At 43.8% G+C, this 21942-nt stretch overlaps 1 protein-coding gene across 1 annotated transcript; it reads left to right on the top strand.

The window, feature by feature from the left end:
- Positions 1-12430: 12430 nt before the first annotated feature.
- GPRC5D (G protein-coupled receptor class C group 5 member D) lies at positions 12431-21057 on the top strand. Its single transcript, XM_006749103.3, has 3 exons — positions 12431-13325; positions 19504-19571; positions 20712-21057. Exons 1-3 carry the CDS (start codon positions 12431-12433, stop codon positions 20781-20783), a joined length of 1035 nt encoding a protein of 344 aa, XP_006749166.2. The 3' UTR covers positions 20784-21057.
- Positions 21058-21942: the final 885 nt, after the last annotated feature.

The raw sequence follows: 21942 nt of genomic DNA, 5'->3' as shown, positions 1-21942 counted from the left end.
GGGGGGGGGGGGGGGTATCCTCTACCTTCTTCCTGCCGCATCACATCACTCTGCACACCCTCCCAAGGTGAGCCCATCCACGATGTCACAGATCATACCCGTGCCTTCTGTGACCATCCATGTGCTGGTGACTCCCAAGTATTCAATCCCAACCCATCCTCTGACTTAACTTCTGTACGCATCCATCCCATCTCCTTCCAAAATGTGTCCCTGCAGGCATGTGGAAGTAAGAAATGGGTCCATTGCTGAGACAAACACTGAACAGCCCCCCGCCCCCCGCTCAGTGACACAAAGACATAAAAAAACCTTTGAAATAATCACTTATAGGGGTTAATAGGTCATTGATAAGACCCGCCCTCGTTAGGGGTCTTTTTTCTGGTAGGAAAGGAGGCAGATGTATTCATTTATTCTTCAAGTGGCACTGTAGAGAACATAAATCTCAATATTTGTCAGCATATCTCACCAAGGAGATGTGATTTCTTGAGTGCTGATATTTAGTGTTATTCGTTCTTGTACTCCCAGCTCCCAGCAGAATACCAGTTCTTAGCAAAAGCCCCGTGTCTGATTGCAGGATGAAGAAATGAAAGAATGTGCTTCCTAATTCACGCAGTTGCTGAGACAGCTGGAAATTGAGGGTGGAGGGGCCCCCTGGCTCCCTGGCTCCCTGTTTCCCTGTCTCCCTGTCTGTCACCCAGCTTGGTGCCAACAGGAAGCTGGTACATAAAGAAAAGTACGAAAAAGCAAAAAGAAATCTATAAGCTCCAGATTGCATTTATCAACAAACTACTTGACATTCACACACGCAATTCACAGGTACCTCGGTCTTGACATGTCTGAAACTGAACTCTTGGTCCCCAAAACCTTTTCCTCCCTCTGTCCTCCTCATCTCCCTAAATAGCACACCATCTGCCTACTAGCTCGAGGTAAAGACCTGGAAATCATCCTGGGGAGAGACAAGTCTTCCTTGGTTGCTGGGTGGTCCTGGAGCAGCTTCTTCCTATCCCATGTGGCTATCATCTGAGATCAGAATGTTCCTCTTGTCAACAAGGCCATTCTCCTTCTTAGAAAGCCCCTATTTTAACTTGATCAGTTACCCAGTTGTTTCCCAACTTCTCTTACAGAGAATGGAGGGGTTGGTGGGGAAGGGTGGAGACACTCTCCTGGAGCACACACCCACAGGGTCTCTAGCCAAGCCTGGCCAAGAGTGACCATCTGGGGGGACGACACAGGTTTTGCTGACCCCCTGCCTCTGAGTCTTCCCTATTAACCATGCTTTAGCCTGTGTTTACTGTGTTAGGCTCTACTCTCTGGCTTAACGCATTCCTGATCCCTCTCATCGTTCATTCATTTCACAAATAGTTATCGAGCCCCCACTATATGCCAAGCACGGCTGTGGGTGATGGGGTTCATAAGTGGCCAAAACAAAGATCCTTGTCTTTGTGGAGCCGGGGAATATAGCGGTAGACATTAATAAATCATTTACTACCTTATATTTTAGAAAGTAATAAATGCTATGGCAAAATTAGAAGGTAGAGCAGGATAAGAAAATTGGCAGTGTTGGAGGATGGTGTGAGGTTTTTACAAGTGTGCAAAGGCCCCATGGAGAGCAAAGACGAGAGACAGCGAGCGAGTTAGCCGTGTGACTATCTGGGGGAAGCACATTCTAGGCAGAGGAAAGAGCCAGTGCAAAGCCCTGAGACAGGGTGAGCCTGTGTGACCAAGGAACAGCTGGTGGGCCAGAGGGGCTGGAACAGCAAAGGCGAGAGCACAGAAGGTGAGGTCAGAGAGGTAACGAGAAAGGCAGGTCATCTGAAGCCTTAGAGGCCACTTGAAAGCTTGGGCTTTTCCTCTGTACGAAAGGGAGAAGCCCATCGCAGGATTTTAAGCTGAGGAGAGACATAATCAAAGCCAGCCTTGGAAAGGATCCCTCTGGCTGCTGGGCTGATTATATCCTGTAAGAGGCCCAGGCTTGGGGGTGGGGTGGGGTGGGGTGGGGATAAGAGCAGAAGCAAACGGCCAGCTAGGTCTCTCCCTGCAGCCCTGCAGACAGGGGTGATGGTGACGGGGGCCGGCCTGTGACACTGAAGTGGTGAGAAGTGACCAGAGTCCGTATCTATCTTCACGGTAAAACCAACAGGATCTTCCATGAAACTGTGTATGGCGCAGAAAGAAAAAGTCAAGATGACGCCAAGGTTTTTCATTTGAGCAATTAGAAGGATGATTTGCTATAAACTGAGGGGTGGGAGGGGCTGGTGAAGCAGGTTGGGGGCTTCAGGGGTCCAGTTTTCCTTCCTTCTCTGTCTCTCAACCACCAGCAAGACAGATTCCACTGCCACAGTGTCCCTTGAATCTCATGGACCAGCCCCCGGACCTAGGAAACTAAGAGCCACCATCACATCTCGCCTGGACTCCAGATGGCCTCCTGCTTCCTATGCCGATCCTCTCCGATCCACTCTCCCATGCCCCCAGCATCTCAGCAGGTTAGACGGTCTACAACCAGACCGACCTTTGACAGCCCCACTGGGCGGCACCCCTTCCCGGCTGACTGCCCCTTAGCCCTGGGTCCCAAGCCCTGCCCCATCTGATGCTCACTTCCTGTTCCACTCTCATCCTTTGCTGCAGACACGGTGGTCTTCTTTCCATTCCTCAGGCACTCCTCCACACTCGTTGGCACCTTCAGGATCCTGCCCCTCTTCACCTGTCTGCCTGGACTGCTCTTCCTCCTGCTCCCCATGGCCGTGGCTGGCTCTTTCCCCTCCCCCGGGGTTTCTGCTTCAGTGTTGCCTTCTCCGAAGGGCCTCCTAACCCACCTAACAGAGGCACCCCACTCCATTATTCCCTATTACAGCACCTTTTTTAGTACTTTCCACAATCAGGAAATATGTGTATTTTGTATTTGCTGTTTTCCTGTCTGCTCTTCCACCAAACTGCAAGCTCATCGAGGCGGGAAGCATGTCTGTCTTCTTTTGACACGGGAAATACATGTGTTGGGTAGGGGAATAAATGATTATATTAAGGGGAATAAATGAATTATATTAAGTGTAGTGCAATATAAAGCTTAAATGCAATTGTTACAGAACCTGGACTGGATCGCCCGATGGAAGAACCAAGCGGCCCCCAGAAATCTTGGAGGATAGGAGGTTTGTTTAACGCCGGTGGGCTCGGAGGAGAGTGGTCTCCAAAGGTCTGAGCCCCGAGCAAACAAAGGGGGCAATTTATACACTTCTACTTCGGCATACTTGGCACTTTTGGCGCGTGCATGAAGCGGGGCAGGGAGAAGAACCTGGAAGACTCCCGGGTCAAGGACTGGGACTCTCACTGGCTCGGTCGGCCATCTTAGGACACAGATTTTCCTTATCACAATAAATAAAATTACCCTCAGAATAATATCTATACCCTTTAAAATGCAAGGCCCTGGACCCCTCCTCCTCTCTCACCCATTCATGCCCTGCACCACCACCTCCACCTACTTGCCATTCCTGACCTTGACCACTGCGCAGGCAGGCTGTTTCCTCCATCAGGAGCACTCCGACCCCTCATTTCACATAGCTTAGCTTGGCTTAGACATCTCTTCTTCTGACAGGTCTTCCCTGATCATCCCTTCTGGTGTACCCACAGATTACTTACTGAATACCTGATGTTTCCATTATCCGCTCACTCTCCACCCACCCCCATGTGTAAGCAACCTGAATACAGACACCAGGTCCTAGGTCTCATTAGCTGTTACAGTTGGTGCAAAATAGACCCTCAAAAGAAGTCACTAGAAGAACGAATGAGCAAATGAATGAATGAACACTGTAATATATTTCGAGATAGAGGTTCTAGAAGTAAATAAATGGGCTACCTTATTCCGTAGACCTAACATTTGAATTTAACGTAATAGTTTACATGTTGATAATTCAGGTATGAAAGTCCTTTAAAATTACTAGTATTCCTAGGTTGACGGTCTTATTTTAACTTCCATGTAGTTTATACCATCACTTTGCTTTCAAAACGCTTTAACCCAGCCCACACCAAATTATCACAAAAATCACTGATGTTTTTTATCTATGTATATATACCCACAGGGAAGAGGAAACATTTGTGTAAGTTCAGAGAAACTTACCTAAGTTTCTCTGTCCAAGATCAGAGAGCTAATTCATAGCTGATATCCAAACCCAAGTCGGATTCCAGGCCAGTGCCCATTTGAAGAAACTAGTATACCCTTTGAACCTGGTTCTTTGCCTTTTTAAATCCAATCAAAGTTGAAAACCCTAAAAATTCACCCAAATAGATTGCTGTGATTGGTAATATAGTAATACTCTCTATTTAGCGCTAGAAATTTTTCTTAATCTCAATCTAAATAATAAACATAATGTCTTTTAATCATTTTCAGTATCAGAATTAAATACAATTATTTATTCTCTTTTCTGTTCACCAAGGTTAATTCAATTATTGATTCGGAGTTATTGACTCAGATTCAGTGTAAAGCAAATGCATCTTTTATTCAAATGTTTTTCTTTCAAGCTTCAGATTTTCCTCTATAAAGGAAGGGTTGGGACTTTGAAAGAAAAATGAAGTGTAACAATATCTCTTATTTTATTTCATTCAACCTGATTTTGTAGTGTTCTCTTCTATGTGTTGCAATAATGTTGGGAACATCCAGTAGCTAGAATTATTACATTTATAAGGAAAATTTAAAGACTTTGGGATGAACATCTTTTCAATGGAATGCTGGTATCTCTGATCCCTATAGGGATTCTTTGGCTTTGACTAGGTTCGTAGGCCCCCATCTACCCGCCCAAGTAAAACATGTCAGTTTTTGTTTGGAGCACTGAATGAAGTTTCAGTGCACTTCAAAGCTTGAGGATAGAACAATATTTAGAGGGTATATGCGAAACTGGCATGCACCAACCTTGAAAAATATTATCTGTATTTCTACTACAGAAAAAAGCTGACCTGTCACTAGGACATTTTTATCAGTGGGTTATACAGAGCCTTCTATTAAAATCTAACAGTTTATTAAAGTTACATTTATCATATAGGCAGGCATTCATGTTGTCCACAAATTTTCCAGAGATATTCATCACTTCTATTATTAACTAAGCCAATATTTGCTATCTTGCTAAGTACCCTGCTCTCTTCCAGATGCTAATTTTTGGTCATTTGACCATTCAATGGGTAAGGAGGTAGGTATTCACCTCTAGAAATGAAAAACAGGAAAACAGCACATTGGCAAGTCGGTCAAAAAAAAACCCAACTTTACTACTGCAGATCTCTCTAAACTTGTTAACTCATACTTGATTCTGCAAATCCACTCAGTAGTAATTGCCAATGTCACCTTTGCCTTCAAGTGGCTTTCCTCACCCAGTACTGACTGACTTGGCTCTTTTAGAACTCTGTAGAAATAAATATGAACTTGTAGAAAACTCATAGCAATGCAAATAATTCTTCTTATAGACATGTACATAAATTCTGTTCTGTGAAGTTTCAGTTGAACACCTGGAACAAGAGGATCCATTTCCCAAATGGCTTTTCCATTCCCATGTCTGGTGTTTTGGCGTGAACAGCTGGAAGACTGGACTCAGCTGGTGTTGTTGACCAGCAAACCTACATGTGGTCTCTCTTATGTGGCTTGGGATTCTCAGAGCTTCACAGCTGTGTCTCAGGAGAAGTCATCGGGAGACTGAGTATTCCAAGGGACCAAAGCTGCCAAGTCGCATTTTGACCCAGCCTCAGAATTCATACATCCTCACTTCCACCATATTTTACTGGTTATAAGAGAGTCAGCCAAGATTCAAGTGGAGGGGAGTTCAATCCCATTTCTTGATGGGAGGAATGTCACATAATGACAGCGATCTTTTAAAACTTCCATGTCTTTTGGAATCCTTGAGTATACTTGACATGTTAAAATATAGTTTTCTTCCAAAATTGTAGTTAAGAATGCTCCCAAATCAGCCAAATATGCACTTTGACTATCCAAGTATCATGTCCCCAAATATTTGCCAAATGAAATATTTTCCCAATTCAAGAAATCTAAATCTTATTTCTAAGTTTATGTATCATGCTTTGCTAAATATTTTATCTTATGGCAACCAGGAATTCTACCATGTATAATAAGTAGATATAGTTAGTTCCAACATCAGAACAAAATATTTCTACAAGTTTTGCTAACTGACATCTCATTTGATTTCAATAAATCCACGAGGTTCAAGAAAAATTTCTTTAGGTGCCAAAGATTCATGATGAATAAACCATGGTTGTTAATCAGTTTTTAATAATTCTGACATAGTTCCTGGTCATATTTGTTGTCCAAGCCTATAATTCCTTTACAGTTTCTCCAGTCTAAACGATATTGAATCAACAATATATTTTTTTAACTCAGAGACTATACCTAATCCAGTTGTAAGTAAAATTAAATTTAAACAACACAAAAAAATCCTGCACCAAAATTGTCTTGTCAAAAAAAAAAAAAAATTGTCTTGTCATTCATACCCGATCTAACTAAAAGTGTTGACAACTTACATCAGTGCTTTTATCAAGTGGAATCACAAAATTTATATGGGACTATAATTATGTTAAAACATAGCTTCTCTATGTTCTGCAATAGTACAGATTTGATGAGACATCATGGTATACAGATCTTCCTCGATTTACAATGGGGTTATATCCCAATAAACCCATTGCAAGTTGAACATATAGTAAGTTGAAAATGCGTTTAATATACCTACCCTGGGGCGCCTGGATGGCTCAGTCGGTTAAGCGTCTGCCTTCAACTCAGGTCATGATCCCAGGGTCCTGGGATGGACCCTGCACGTCATGCTCCCTGCTCAGTGGAGAGTCTACTTGTCCCTCTCCCTCTGCCCCTCTCTCTCACTCACACTCTCTCTCTCTCAAATAAATAAATAAAATCTTTTTTAAAAAATACACCTAAGCTGCCGAGCATCATAGCTTAGCCTAGTCTATCTCAAATGTGCTCAGGATACTTACATTAGCATAGAGTGGGGCAAAATCATCTAACACAAAGCCTATTTTATAATAAAGTGTTGAATATCTCAGGTAACTTACTGAATACTCTTGAAAATGAAAACCAGAATGGTCGTATGGGTACAGGCTGGTTCTGAGTGCATGGACTGCCTACCCTCGTGATCCCGTGGCTGACCGGGAGCTGTGGTAGCCACTGCCCAGCATCACGAGAGGTTCGTTCAGCCCACTGTTGCCTGGGATAGCATCAAATTCAAATTCGAAGCTCGGTTTCTACTGAATGGGTGTCTCTTTTGTATCGTCATAGTCAAAAAATTGGAAGTTAAACCACAGTAAGTCAGGAGACTGTTGTCCTAAGGGGTATAAATTTTAATTTGTCAGCTGATTTATCATTTTATTTTCAAAAATCATATGTTCCATACATCCTGGAAGAATAACTTTTAGTGGCTATGTGGACCCATTTGCTTTTTTGCCACCTAATATATTGCTAAATAGATGACTACAAGGCTCTTTCATTAATAGTAGTTGACAACCTAGAAACTATTGCTCAATGTACGTATTTTTCTTTTCTTATTTTTAAGATTTTATTTATTTATTTGACAGAGAGAGACACAGTGAGAGAAGGAACACAAGCAGGGGGAGTGGGAGAGGAAGAAGCAGGCTTCCCATGGAGCAGGGAGCCCGATGCGGGGCTCGATCCCAGGACCCTGGGATCATGACCTGAGCCGAAGGCAGATGCTTAATGACTGAGCCACCCAGGTGCGTCAAGCTTTGCATATTTAATTATCCCATTTAAATCATCTTCATATTTAAGGTTCTGCATCTACATTTTCCTTTTTATAATGCAGTTCAAATAAAATCAAAGTTATTAGTCAGCATTGTTCTCAATATTATTGTGTTTACACTTCCGATCCAGCTGTTAAACTTGACATACCTCTATATTTCTCACATCGTCTGCTTTCTTCTAGTGATGATAAAACAACCCAATATGAGAGCAATGTATACCAGTTCAATTAAAATGTTACAAGAGTTACAAACTGGAAAAAAAAGTCAGATCATTTCTTTTCCAAAAACTACCCTGCACATTCATAAATGATACTCAGTTGAGTCTTGACACTTTGCTGATCCAGATAAAACATTGCAGTTCTTCACAACTAACTGTGCTTTCTATTAATATACAATTAAACTGTACACTGTTAACATCAATATAATGTTGATTGAATTAACCATCTTATATCAGAAAGTTTAATGAGATCCCCAAAGCCAGCTACATAATTTGCAGGGCCCAGGGCAAAATGAAAATGTGGCACCCTGCCTCAACGTGGGTAAGTCAATTCCCCCTTTCCAAGAGCCCAAACACCTCAACCCACCACCTCAACCCATGTGGGACAGGTGACCGCAAGTGGAGTGTGACAACTGTCACAGGACAGGAGCAGAAATGGGGAAGCCAAGTGACCCAGAGCACCAAGGGGCAGTAGGGAGTGGGTGACAGAGAAACTGTCTCAGGGAAGCAGGGAGGGAATGGGAGGCAGTAACGTACCCGAGCCCCGGCCCCGAGCCCCCAGTGCATGCTCCATTGTCCTATCTGACTTCACGTTCAAAACACAAATTCACAAAGACAAAACTAGGCATTTCAAGATCGTGACCACAGAGCCTTAAATTCCCAACATGGGATCCTTTTACATGGGAGTCCCTGAACAACCTTACTGGTTGCACACCAGGAAGCCAGCCCTGGAGTTGCTAGTGAGCAAAATGAGCAAATGACCCATTCCCGGCCAGCAAGTGCTCCCATCACACAACCAGTCCTCATGCAGCCAGTCATGATAGCGACAGGGTTTCTCACAGGGTGCAGAATATCTGATGCTGTCTCATAGACTACGCTTTTTCCTTCTCTCTGGTCCTGACCCACATGTCATGTCTAAGTGCTTATCTCTTTCAAGGCTCATCTTCCTGAGATGGAAGGGTCAGGAAGGCAGCCTGGGATGGCAGCAAGAATGGGAGAGCAGTCAGACAACCCTGGCTGGCCCCTCTCACATTCCCTGCCCTGGGTACCTCCCTTCCTCTCTCTGGGCCTCTGCCTCCGTATTATGAAATTCCTCGTGTCATAATTTTGGCTTCCTTATTATTAATTACCAGTGGAAGGGTTAAACTCGGTGACCTTCCAGCTCTGTTTCCAGCAGGTGACCTCGAGGGAAGGGTTAGACTCGGTGACCTTCCAGCTCTGTTTCTGGAAGGAGACAACACAAATGGGTGTTTGGCAAAAGGCTTTTGACCTCTTGACTGTTTTGTTTTCATCTTTATTGGACTTGTTGTAATCAATAAACTTTGATTCATCAAAGCCAAATCTGAGCTGCTTGGTGTGTGTTGTTGCTGCATAAAAGCCAAAAGAAAAGAGACGTGAGTAATATGGATGTGTGTAGGCAAAGGGAACCCTCGTTTATTTAAGGCCTAACAGCAGATGGGTTAATTCCATGACCCCAGATTTTAGAAGAGCAGTAATTAGTACCTGAGACGAGCTCTTTTATCTAAGGTGTTCAAAGGGCTTTGTGGTCATTAACCCATTAATTCCCCATGCCTCAAGCCATCAGGAGGTCAGGAAGAATCTCCGTAGAAGACAAGCATGCCAGAAATGGAAACATCACCACAGTGAGGAGTGGCCATGAGTAACTAGCTGGAAGGAAGGAGGAGGGGGAAGGGGTCACCAGAACAGTTCTCTTGGAAGAATTAAATGGAAAATCCTCTGCTGTTCTACAGATAGCAGTTTAACCACTCACTAGGCTCTTTGAGTGATTTCTCATGGATGTCACATTTCATCATCTATTTGGAAAATCTCTTTACCCTTAATGTAAACCTTAGATTAGCTTTTACAGCTTCTGACAAACCACAATTATGCCTAAAGCAAGTAAAGGAGAGGACTCTCCTCCCTAAAATATTCTTCCCTCAAAGGGGAAAAAAAATGGCTCTTTAAAGTGGAGGAGTCTCTAAAGATAGAACACCACTTCAGAATAAATTTGTCTGGGGTTTGTTAAGGTCCTGACTTATTTGCAGGTGGTTTCCACTAAAAAGCGTCTGTTGGAAAACCACACTGCTAAAACATACCTTCACAAGGCCTGGAATTCGGTCCTTAGACTCCTTCTTTCAACTGAACAGTCCACCCATCACCTAGGAGGTGCTCCCCTGGGGACCAGGTGCTATGAGGGCATAAAATGTGGAACCTGACCCTCCCCCCATAAGCAGCTATAAATCGAATCAAGGGGATGAGGCTAATACAAATAAAATAGATTAGTAAATTTACTACTTATTACTATTTTAATTCATTTATTAATTTATTAAAAATTGATTGATGCAAATAAAATGGGCAGAAAATATGGTTTCCATAATTGTGAACAGCACAGACCCAACATGTGGTGGAGGTGGTGGTAGGAGGTAATCGGTGAGGGCTGCAGAGATCAGGGGAGGCAGGAGAGCTCACAGAGGAGATAAGAGCTAAATCTTAGAAGTAGGGGAAGTATTTGGTTAGGAAACGGGATCAGTGAGAATAAAGCAAAAGGCAATTCAGGCCATGGACAACATCTAAGAGAAGGTAAGCAGATGGCAACTTCGTTTCTTTATGATGCAGTAGGAAAACCAACCTGGATAAACCATAGGGCCGGGAGACCTGAAAGAAATATGTTGGATGAGAAAGATAAGGCCAGATCACAGGGGTGACTTGAAACCAGACTAACAGGTATTGGTTTGGGGTATCTGGAAGTCTTCTGTCAAAATGCAAATATCCAGGAAAAAAACCAAGGAGTAAATTAGGGTGGGGAGTGTGGGGGTGCAGTCAATATAGGCTGAACACGACTTTGTGTTCTATTATACGCTGTAGCAGGGGAAACAGAATTTGTTGTACCAATATCAGCTGGTAAATTCAACTGTGAGTTCTATCTTGGGCCCTGGGAGGGATGCCCCAATGGAATGAAACCCAGAACAAGTGCGTTCTGACAGGGATGAGGAGAGGAAGGATAAAGGGAAATCACACCGAAGCCTTCAGCATTACCAGGAAGAGCTGGTCCAGGTAGGGGCCCACACTTAATGGGCAGCCAAAGCCTGAGAAAAGACTCCCAATGCAGAGGGAAAGGGAGTAGAAGAGAAGACAAATTTCCCCTAACTCACAATTTTGCCAATTACTGGCCCTTCTAATGCACATGACCCTTCTTTATGGCCCAGTAAAACTCTTATTCCTTTGTTGAACGGATGCTCTTTTGGCTCTCACAATCGAAAATCGAGCTGTAGGGAAGACTCCAGAGAGGGCTCTTTGGGAGTAGGTGAGAAGAAGAATGAAGTGTCCCCATGTAAGGCCAACTGAGGGCCTCTTGAGGCTTCCTAAACACAGTGGAGTCTATGGAGAGGAAGCAGTCTTCCCTAAAGGCACCTTCAGGACCCCCTAAGGCCAAGGTGCCTCTGGTCAGCAATAGAATAGAAAATAATTGTTCTCACCAAAGAAACCTCTGTAGAAAAGTTGCTGGGAAACTGGAATAGGTGTGTCTTTCTGACCTTCCGGTTCTTTTTATAGGCCTTGCAGGACCTGAGTGAGGGCCTCCACTCCTTCCGCCCATTTGGGGAGAGATTAAAGAAGCTGAGATTGTCTCCTTCTTACTCATTGGCAGTTACTACCTCGCAGCCAGCAGAGCCTCAACTTCCAGCGTGGACACAGAGAAGGTAAGTCAGAAAGAAGGGGCCATGCCCGTAGCTATAAACCTGGATGGCTCCAGCCATCTGGCTTGGAAATAACTGTAGAGGAATCGAGCTAGGAGTATTCAGTTGCAAGGTACTTTTTTCCTCACAAATAGGTGGGATTTTTTCCCTAGGCAACCTCAGGGAAGACATAGATTTTGGTGCTCAACTGTTGAAAAAGTTATCTGAAGGTAGGAATAATTTTGTATAATTCTTTGATGAACAAAGAGTAGATATTTAGCAATAACATGTTGTGTTGGATTGACTTAGATTAAAAGAAGGAACAGCCATTAGAACTACAAGGAAAAATGATCTGCCTGTCTCCTTCGGGCAGTGCGGCAGTGTCTTGAATGATCCAACGATCCATTAATGTTGACAACCTTTGTTCTGGAGCCTGATATAACTGGAATCTCGTCGACCAGGCAAAAGTTGTCACACACCCCATTTTATGAAAAAGATTCTGCCTTGGGTTTCAAAAAGCCTTGATACAGACTGTGACATGAAAATGGATGACATATCTGGAATCTTCAAGTGCAGAGTGTTCTGCTTTTCCCGGCAAGACGGAGCTAGGAGAGTTTTAAGGGTTTGATAGTTTGGGGCTCTTTCATATTTGGGAATGAGAGACATTATGGTGCCCACACAGGACTAGCCAACAGGCATCCCTCTGTAAGGATGTAGTCAGAAGTTTGTCTCATTTTTCTTTTGCAGGGAAACAGAAGTCCATTCTCGTGAGGTCCACCCACAAGTCACCATGTATGAGGACTGTGTCAAGTCCACTGGGGACTATTATTTCGTCTGTGACAACGAGGGAGCATGGGGCATTGTTCTCGAGTCCCTGGCAATAATCGGCATAGTAGTTACAATTATACTGCTCTTGGCGTTTCTCTTCCTCATGCGAAGGGTTCAAGACAGCAGCCTGTGGAATACTCTCCCCACTCAGTTCCTCTTCCTCCTGGGTGTGCTGGGACTCTTTAGCCTCGCATTTGCCTTCATTGCTCAGTTCAATCAGCAAACTGCCCCCGTACGCTACTTTCTCTTTGGGGTTCTCTTTGCTCTCTGTTTTTCATGCCTCTTGGCTCATGCCTCCAACCTGGTGAAGCTGGTCCGGGGTAGAGTCTCCTTCTGTTGGACGACAATTCTGTGCATCGCTATTGGTGTCAGCTTGTTGCAGGTAATCATTGCCATTGAGTACGTGACTCTCATGATGACCAGGGGTATGATGTTTATGCATATGACACCCTGTCAGCTCAACGTGGACTTTGTTGTACTCCTGGTCTATGTCCTTTTCCTGATGGCCCTCACATTCTTTGTCTCCAAAGCCACTTTCTGTGGCCCATGTGAGAACTGGAAGCAACATGGAAGGCTCATCTTCGTCACTGTGCTCATCTCCATCATTATCTGGGTGGTGTGGATCTCCATGCTCCTGAGAGGCAACCCACAGCTCCAGCGGCAGCCCCAGTGGGATGACCCTGTCATCTGTATTGCCCTGGTCACCAATGCATGGGTTTTCCTGCTGCTGTACATCGTACCCGAGCTCTGCATTCTCTACAGATCGAGCAAGCAGAACTGCCCTTTACCAGGCAACACCTGCCCAGCCCCAGCCTATCAATGCAGCTTCAGAGTGCAGAACCAGGAACTCTCACGAGGTACTTTCCCAGGGGACTCGGGGAGCAGGGAGGCTCTCCTGTGGGAGAAACAGGAGAGAAATCAAGAAACAGGATGAAACAAGAGGGAGCAATAAGGGAAGGGTCACAATTTAAGTGGGTGACTTAAGCGCTCTGGCATGGAGATAAAGACACTCAGAATTAATGTTAAACTTTTATGAGAAATCGGTGCTTCCAAATACAGAGATTTGTGGGGAAGAGGCCAAGACAGAAATGAATCAAAAGCCCTAAATAAAGAGGGTGTGGCTCTGAGTGCTCACGCTGGGTAAAGAAAGGCACCCCCTATAAAGTGAGTTAACCAGCCCCAAATTAGGCTTGGACCATGCAACTGCGTAACATATGATGCTAAGTCCAGATGTTTTGGCTATCAAGGGCACAAGTCAATTCCGGCAACAGTGATTGACTTTTTTTTTTTAATTTAAGTCTTGAAGTTAATTTGCTCAAACATCATAATAAACTGATTCATAGGACTCATTACCTCATTAACATCACAAAGCCCAATAACTTCTGGATTTCTACTTTTCAAACCATTCACTGCTTGAAAGCCTTCAAGGTTTACAAAAAGTGACAGGAAGAGCCATTGAATCAGAATTCTAATAAAGGTTCAGATGTGTCATCATTAATAGAAATAAAGCAACTCACTTATGTGACATTTTCATAAAAATTTCTGGTCGGATTTTTATCGTTATGTAAGACCAAGCCACCTGACTATACTTTGCTAATGAATAAAATACATTAACCATGACAACAAAAATGCTTGGACCCTAACAACCTGGGGGAAATAGTGGCTAATTCTGGTTATCTAGAAATATGTCAAAACACATTCATTCCTTTCTGAAACATCTGGCCTATTATTCATAACCCAATATCATAGTTTTACATCAATTTTTATGTCTTAATAGGCATCTGATTCCTCACAATTTATTTCTAATGTGCAAAAATTATGTTATTTTATATATTGTATAGCACACATAATGTTCACCAGGCTCAAAAAAATTAATAGAAGCCTTCCCTTTAAGTGCATACACGTTGCTGAGCTGTAGTCGATGGCTAATTACACATTCAAATTAAATGCTGTTCAGATAGATGCATCCATTAATTCTTTTCAGTGCAGTTGACAGAGAGTCGGAAATTGACGCTCTACATCCTTCCTATAACAGTTTTTCTTTGCTTGTTGATGGTTTATCATCAGATCACTAAGGTTTGTGGCAGAATTGCAGAGTCGATCCCAGAAACTACTTCTCAAAGTTCTCATCATCAGATAGGATAAAACTCCTTGTGTCTGTTTTATTGTTGTCGTATGTTTCCAGGAAAGAAAAGTCAGAGAGAAAGAGAGAGAGGAGTTCTCAGAGTTTTATAATACCCCAAACATACCAGGATTTGTAACAATCAATATTCCATACCCCCGAACACAAGTGTTTCAAGTGTTCTCAGGAATGTCTTGGTGGCAGAGCAAGGGCATGCAAAAGCACGTTTCCTGGTGCTATCCTTGTTGCTCGTGCATGGTTAGAAAACCCATTTCTGAGCAGGAAATGGCCTGCCAGTGACAGTCATTGTCAATGTAGTTAGATGTTTTACTAAAAAAAAAATCAATAATGAGTAAAGAACATACAGATCGCTCTCCAAATCGGGCAGAATAACCAGAAACTTAAACTTGGATAACAGAATCAGAACTTAAGTTATCTGGGAAAATGCAAATATTAAAAATTAGAAGAATGGGGGCGCCTGGGTGGCTCATTCGTTAAGCATCTGTCTTGGGCTCGGGTCGTGATCCCAGCGTCCTGGGATCGAGCCCCACATCGGGCTCCCTGCTCAGCGGGAAGCCTGCTTCTCCCTCTCCCACTCCCCCTGCTTGTGTTCCCTCTCTCGCGATGTCTCTCTCTGTCAAATAAATAAATAAAATCTTTAAAAAAAAATTAGAAGAATGATTAACACTCAGTACAAAATACAGGATTACACCAAGCTCGGAAAAACATACAACACAAGATAGATAAGAGCCAGACAAGTAGAGTGTGATAACAGGAACCTGTAAAACCCTAAGTGTGTCCTGTAGGTCACAAGCTGGCAAGAGGAAAGCAGCTTACCACTGTCTTTGTTTTCATTGGCTCAAAAAACAGTCACAGTACCGTATCAACAGACATGTGGTCCGCAAGAACAATCAGGCTGTTGTACTCGGCATTGGTCAGTCTCCAAGGAGAATACCCATTGCAGTTCTGGGATCCGCCAGTGAGAAGTGTGGGGAACTTGGGGAGGCTAAGGGAGAACCACAAAGATAATTAAAGAGTTATAACATCCAACCGATGTGGAAAGGTTAAGACAGTGAAACAGGTGGTAGTTTGTAATGTGCCTTCATCATAGACTATTCAAGTTCTCTCTCTAAATTCTGTACCGAAACATGACATTTTGTTCGAGTCCATGAGGCATGCATTTGTCATGTGACTCTTCTGATGAATACCGCTTGTAGTTGTGACTCCGGTCACATAATTATTTGATTTACCACTGGGTTGTGGGACCAGAATTATTCATCTGAAAGAGTAAGACAAGTGGAGTTTAGCAGGGAATTTCACAAGTATGAAGACCTCTCTCGAAGAAGCTGTTGTCCTGTTGCCTTCTGTTTCCAGCTAAAGACAACATGTAGAAATAACTCAAACCAAAGCATGAAGGATTTAGATTAAAAGTGAAAATAAGAGTTGGTAAACACTGAAATAGATCTGCAAAGGGGATTAAGGACTCCATTTCCCTGTGAGTCTTTCAGAAGAAGATTAGGCTTCATCTCCCTGAAGTGGCTTATGGACTTAATTCCTAGATTTAAAAACATCAGGGTGGAGAATGAAAATGCATTCAGGGATGTTCCTACAGGACCCCAAACAAATAGGCATAAATATTCTTTGCCCTCTATTATAAATGCGTTCCTAGAAAGCTGTATATTGATTGCACTTTTCTATTTTTTTTTTCCATTCAGTACGTGCCCTCTTTATTACCCATCACCAGGCTAACCCATCCCCCCACCCCCCTCCCCTCTAGAACCCTCAGTTTGTTTTTCAGAGTCCATCGTCTCTCATGGTTTGTCTCCCCCTCCGATTTCCCCCCCTTCATTCTTCCACTCCTGCTATCTTCTTCTTTTCTTTTTTTTTTTTTAACATATAATGTATTATTTGTTCCAGAGGTACAGGTGTATGATTGATTGCACTTTTTAAAAAATCAGTTGCCTTTTTAACTGAGAATTCTAAATGCAATATAATTTGTGGAGATCTTAAATATGGAATATCAGCCACAATTCTCTTTTTTTTTTTTTTAAGATTTTATTTATTTGACAGAGAGAGACACAGTGAGAGAGGGAACACAAGCAGGGGGAGTAAGAGAGGGAGAAGCGGGCTTCCCACTGAGCAGGGAGCCCGATGCAGGGCTCCATCCCAGGACCCTGGAACCATGACCTGAGCCGAAGGCAGACGCTTAACGACTGAGCCACTCAGGTGCCCCCACAATTCTCTTTTTTTACGGAGGGAAAGCTCCTGTTCGGATTATCGCTTACTTTATCTGCTTTAGTGTACTTAGGATATTGTTATGTCAAATTTGCTAAAAGCAAGACCCATGTATATTTTAAACTATCACATTGCTATGGGCGTTTTTTTCTGTCCATTGTTTGAAGGTATACAGACAAAGCTAGTATGATTCTTTTTGAAGGTATTAAGACAAAAATAACAAGTCTATGCAGTGTAAACGGGGGTCAATAACTATAAAATGATGTGAACCAAGAGAATGTTCTTGCAAACTTAGGTCCATCAGGTTATTTTCATTATAGCAAATGCCAGGTTATATATATATATATGTAAAGGAATTTTTTAATTTATTTATTTGAAAGAGACAGAGAGCATGAGCAGGGGGAGGGGCAGAGGGAGAAGCAGACTCCCCGCTGAGCAGGGAGTCCAACAAGGGACTCGACCCCAGGACCCTGGGATCATGACCTGAGCTGTAGGCAGACGCTCAACCTACTGAGCCATCCAGGTGCCCCACAAATACTAGCTTTTGCTGGACAGCCTTTTTTGATAATTCTCAGTATTTTTTTTTTCTTCAAGGCACCCCCCCTTCCTAGAAGAAACCCAATTTCAATGGCCCCAAGCAGTGTAATTTTTGTTTGTTCTTTTGCAGGAACAAATCAAAAAACTGCTGTTTTATCACCCTCAGGAGCTACAGGTTACAAAGAGAAAAGTGGCATAAAGTAGGGAAGAGGACAGTGAGTCTGGGCAAGACTTGTTTGGTCTGAGGACAGATAAAGCAAGCATTCAACATTTCTAAAGATGCAGGGAGTGTGAGGTAATTGGGCAGCGGGGGCAACAGAAAGAATGCAGAATCTGGGTGCCCTGGCTTTGAGGCTCAGATCTGCCTCCTGCCAACTTTGAGGCCAAACCAATCTCCTTAACCTCTAAGAGCTCAGGCTCCTTGTTTTTAAATGATGGTTATAATGTCCCCACCTCCTCCCTGTATAAATGGAAGGTCTTCCTTACTCAACTCGGATCTCATACCATGAGGTGGTTGCAGGATTAACAGAAACAGTCAGCCTTTTGGTAAATCCATGAGCAACAACTAGTGCTGGAGAATTCTGGAGAAGGAGGCTTCCCTAATTTATGATCTGGTCTCCTGAGAAGGTTGGATGAATGTTGGTCACCAAGGAGCTGAGCGTGAAGGAGCCTCATTATGCCTCAAGGAACAAAGTTAAGCCAAGAATTCAGTTTATTCTGCCATGAAGGAAGGAAGGGCATTTCATATTTCACAGGATCCAATCCTCTAAAAAATCCCAGTAGGAGGATGATGTCAGAGCATCAGTTATGACCACAAGACCGGCACCCCCGTGGATGTTAATATGCAAAGTATAGCACTATGGTGTTTTCTGTACATCACGCCCTATTCAAAGGGCCTTGTATGTATTGACTGACTTAATCTTCAAGACAAGACTATGAAAAGATTTACTATTATGATCATCATTATCCTTCTTTTATTCCCATCAGGAAACAAAGGCAACCAAAGGTTAAGGAACAGGGCCCTAGGTCACATGGCTAGCAAGTGAGAGAGCCGCTAAGCGTGAACACTCGGGGCGCGGCCACATCTGTGACCATCAAACAACGAATATAGGGGCGCCTGGGTGGCTCAGTCGTTAAGCGTCTGCCTTTGGCTCAGGTCATGATCCCAGGGTCCTGGGATCGAGCCCCACATCTGGCTCCCTGCTCCACGGGAAGCCTGCTTCTCCCTCTCCCACTCCCCCTGCTTGTGTTCCCTCTCTCGCTGTGTCTCTCTCTCTGTCAAATAAATAAATAAAATCTTAAAAAAAAAAAAAAAACAACAACGAATATGTATGGAACGAGGGCCTGGCCTTAGAGCAGACTTGGCTCCTGTCTTCATAGAGCCTGCAGTCTTGTCAGGGAGCCTGACGTTAAACAAATAACCGTGCATGTGATTATTCTATGACAGGAGAAAATGGTCTCTAGGGATCTTTTTTATTATGTCTGGTTTTTTTAAGCTGAACCAAAGCTTGCAGAGTATCAAGCTTGAAGGGACTTTAGAGGTGATCTAGGTAAGGCCTTTTATTTTCCTGTGGAGGACAGTGAGGCACGCAAGGTCACACAGGTAATACTACGGGAGCAAAGACCTTGACCCGCTACGAGCAGCGCTCTTTCTCTAGAAGGTGATAACCAATGTTCAGCCTCTCCAATCACTAACCACAGATGTGCCTCTCCTGAAAACACAGACGTTACCCATAGCCAACCTTCTTCAGACGCTTTAAAAACACTTTTTTAAAATCATAGATTTAGGGGCGCCTGGGTGGCTCAGTCGTTAAGCATCTGCCTTCGGCTCAGGTCATGATCCCAGGGTCCTGGGATCGAGCCCCGCATCGGGCTCCCTGCTCCGCGGGAGGCCTGCTTCTCCCTCTCCCACTCCCGCTGCTTGTGTTCCCTCTCTCGCTGTGTTTCTCTCTGTCAAATAAATAAAATCAAAAAAAAAAAATCATAGATTAAAAAAAAAACAAAAAACAGCCTCAACTGAGAATTCCTCTTTAAGGGTCAAGAGCCTATTTGCAAGCCCTCCGGTCTTCTCATAGTCCTCGTGTGCTGTTTCCAGGTGAATCTCTGACACTAACCCAGCCCTTCCCATCTTTGGCTTTCAGCCCGAGACAGTGATGGAGCTGAGGAGGATGTAGCATTAACTTCATATGGTACCCCCATTCAGCTGCAGGTAAATGTGCTCATCTATGATCACCAAGGAGGGACAGAGCGAGTACTCCTTCCTTAGGAGAGCTGTCAGGCTTCATTTCCAATGTCTGTACTGACCTGAGAGAGGAGAGGTAGGGCAGGCTCATCCCCACAAGCATGTGGAGATTGAGCCATCCAGATATAATCTGTCCCGGCGCAGGACAATAAAGGCAAGTCCTGCCTTTGCCCCTGCCCAAGCCCCTCCTAAGCCCACCACCACGCCATCAACAAGGTACTCTGCTACAGGTGAATGTCGCTGGAAAGAAAAGGCAGCTCGAAAGATTGGTGTGAATGTGAAGAGGAGCAGGCTCACTGCTTTTTGCCTTGGGGACAACAGGGAATTGTAAATATGTATGAGGTCAGATCTGTTTTTAGTATCTATCAGTTGTCTAAATGAATCCCCTGAGCCCCGCTGGCTGCCTCTCTGAGTCACAGTCTAGCTCCTGCAGCCCAAGCTGCCCCTGAGAACTGGGCTAGCTCTGTCCCCCTCATCACCTGATGGGTGTAACCAATTTTAATCCTTTCAGGCAAAAGCAGAAGGAGCACAACTGAGCAGAATTGGAGGAGACTTGCGTTTGCGTCTGATGGTTTGAGGGCATACAGATGCAGATAGCCAAAAATATCGCACTGGGACACAATTTTTATATTCTGGTCCCCATAACTAAAATCTGAGGGTGAAAGTCATGCTCAGACTGGTTGGTCAGTGAACCGAACGAAGCAACTCTAACTAGCTAATAATCTCTCTGGTCTGTTATCTAAGACTTGGCCTCTTCCTGGAAGGATGGCACACAGACCGGGACAGAGATATATCACTTGCTGTAATTAATCCTCTGGAGGGCATTAACAGGATGAGAAAATCTTTATCATCCTCTCCAAGAATTTCTTGGATTACTTCAATTTCCAGTGATCAGCTATTCAAGAATTTTGCAGAAAGATCCTTGTTACTGGTTAATAGGGAAGATTGTAGAAAAAAAAAAGTTTTGATGTGGGTATCCTCCATATTTCTTTTCTTTTATTAACAAAGGATTAAGTGATGTTGAAATGATATTTCAAACATAGCTTTGGAGAGTATCATCCCTTGCGTTGGCTCAGAAAATTGACAATGGCCTTTCTTCTTTTCCAGACTGTTGATCCCACACAAGAGTGTTTCAACCCACTGGATAAACCAAGCGTCCAGCAAGATGCAGAAATGTAAAGTCCACAGGAAACATGCATAGTAGAAACCCAGACGAACATCCTCATGTAGCAATGATGGGTCGCAGGGGAGCCCAGAGTCATGTTGCCAACAAAGCACCAGCTCATCCTTCCTTCTCTGCTTCCTAGCCCTTGCCATCCATCTGGACCCTTCATCAGAAGACTACCCTCTCAAGCATAATTACAGTCTTGCTGGCCACCCTACCGTGACTATGTGTCTCTTTCTTCTTTTGTGCAATTGAAAGACTCCCTTCCTTAGCAATGTGAGAACACATTGGCACCTCTTACTAATGGGGCCGAAAGACTTTGGTCTGAAAAAATTAGGGTCATGTTACTGTGACAAAATATAGAGGTTAGTAGCAACTTACTCCTGGATTACTTCTGTGATCATTTTTTATAAAGGGCCCCTAAATATGATTGACCCAGAATTTGTGATAGAAGTTATAGTAAAATCTTCAGATCCCCATGATTGGGCATTTTTTTTTTGAGATTTTATTTATTTATTTGACAGAGAGAGAGCACAAGCAGGAGGAGGGGGAGGCAGAGGGAGAAGCAGAGTCCCCACTGAGCAGGGAGTCCGACGTGGGGCTCCATCCCAGGACTCTGGGATCGTGACCTGAGCCGAAAGCACCCGCTTAACCAACTGAGCCACCAAGGCTCCTCTCGATTGGGCATTTTAAATAACACAGACATTCCATGGCTTGCAAGCTGGTAGGGCTTCTCCCGTGGTTTCAGCACTCCATGCCAGCAGATGTGGCTGAGGTCAGTGACCTGCTTTGATGAACCAATAACAGCAAAAGAAGAGCCACCCTAGTTGATGCTCATAAACGATTTTAGATGGTGCATATAAAAAGCGGAGTCTGCCTGTCTTGATGTTTCCAGTGAACTGATGCCTCTGCACTAATTACTCTGCTTTCATCCCTTCTGCAGTGCCACATCCTTCCCAATGGATCCATCTGTTCTCACTACCCATGTTTTGTACATAACAGGTATAACAGGACCAGAGTTAGAGGTGTGCCACCAGAGGGGTTCTTAGGGTCTAATTCAACCCTCTCACCTTACAGATAAGAAAACGGGACCTTAGAGAAATGGAATGACTTGCCCAAAGTCTCACACAGTAGTTAGTGGTAGTCCTGGTCTTCCAACTCCTAGGCCACTCC

This window comes from Leptonychotes weddellii, chromosome 5, assembly GCF_054177405.1.
Source record: "Leptonychotes weddellii isolate Sample4059 chromosome 5, ASM5417740v2, whole genome shotgun sequence".
NCBI lineage: Eukaryota > Metazoa > Chordata > Mammalia > Carnivora > Phocidae > Leptonychotes > Leptonychotes weddellii.
Note: the sequence above shows the minus strand (reverse complement) of the source record. Positions and strands in the feature narration are given on the sequence as shown.

What these genes read in the sequence shown, in the direction of transcription:
- GPRC5D (XM_006749103.3), top strand. Translation starts at nt 12,431, where the DNA reads ATGTATGAGGACTGTGTCAAGTCCACTGGGGACTATTATTTCGTCTGT. An exon ending in GAACCAGGAACTCTCACGAG is followed by an intron (nt 13,326 to 19,503) that starts GTACTTTCCCAG and finishes TTTGGCTTTCAG; the next exon opens with CCCGAGACAGTGATGGAGCT. An exon ending in GTACCCCCATTCAGCTGCAG is followed by an intron (nt 19,572 to 20,711) that starts GTAAATGTGCTC and finishes CTTCTTTTCCAG; the next exon opens with ACTGTTGATCCCACACAAGA.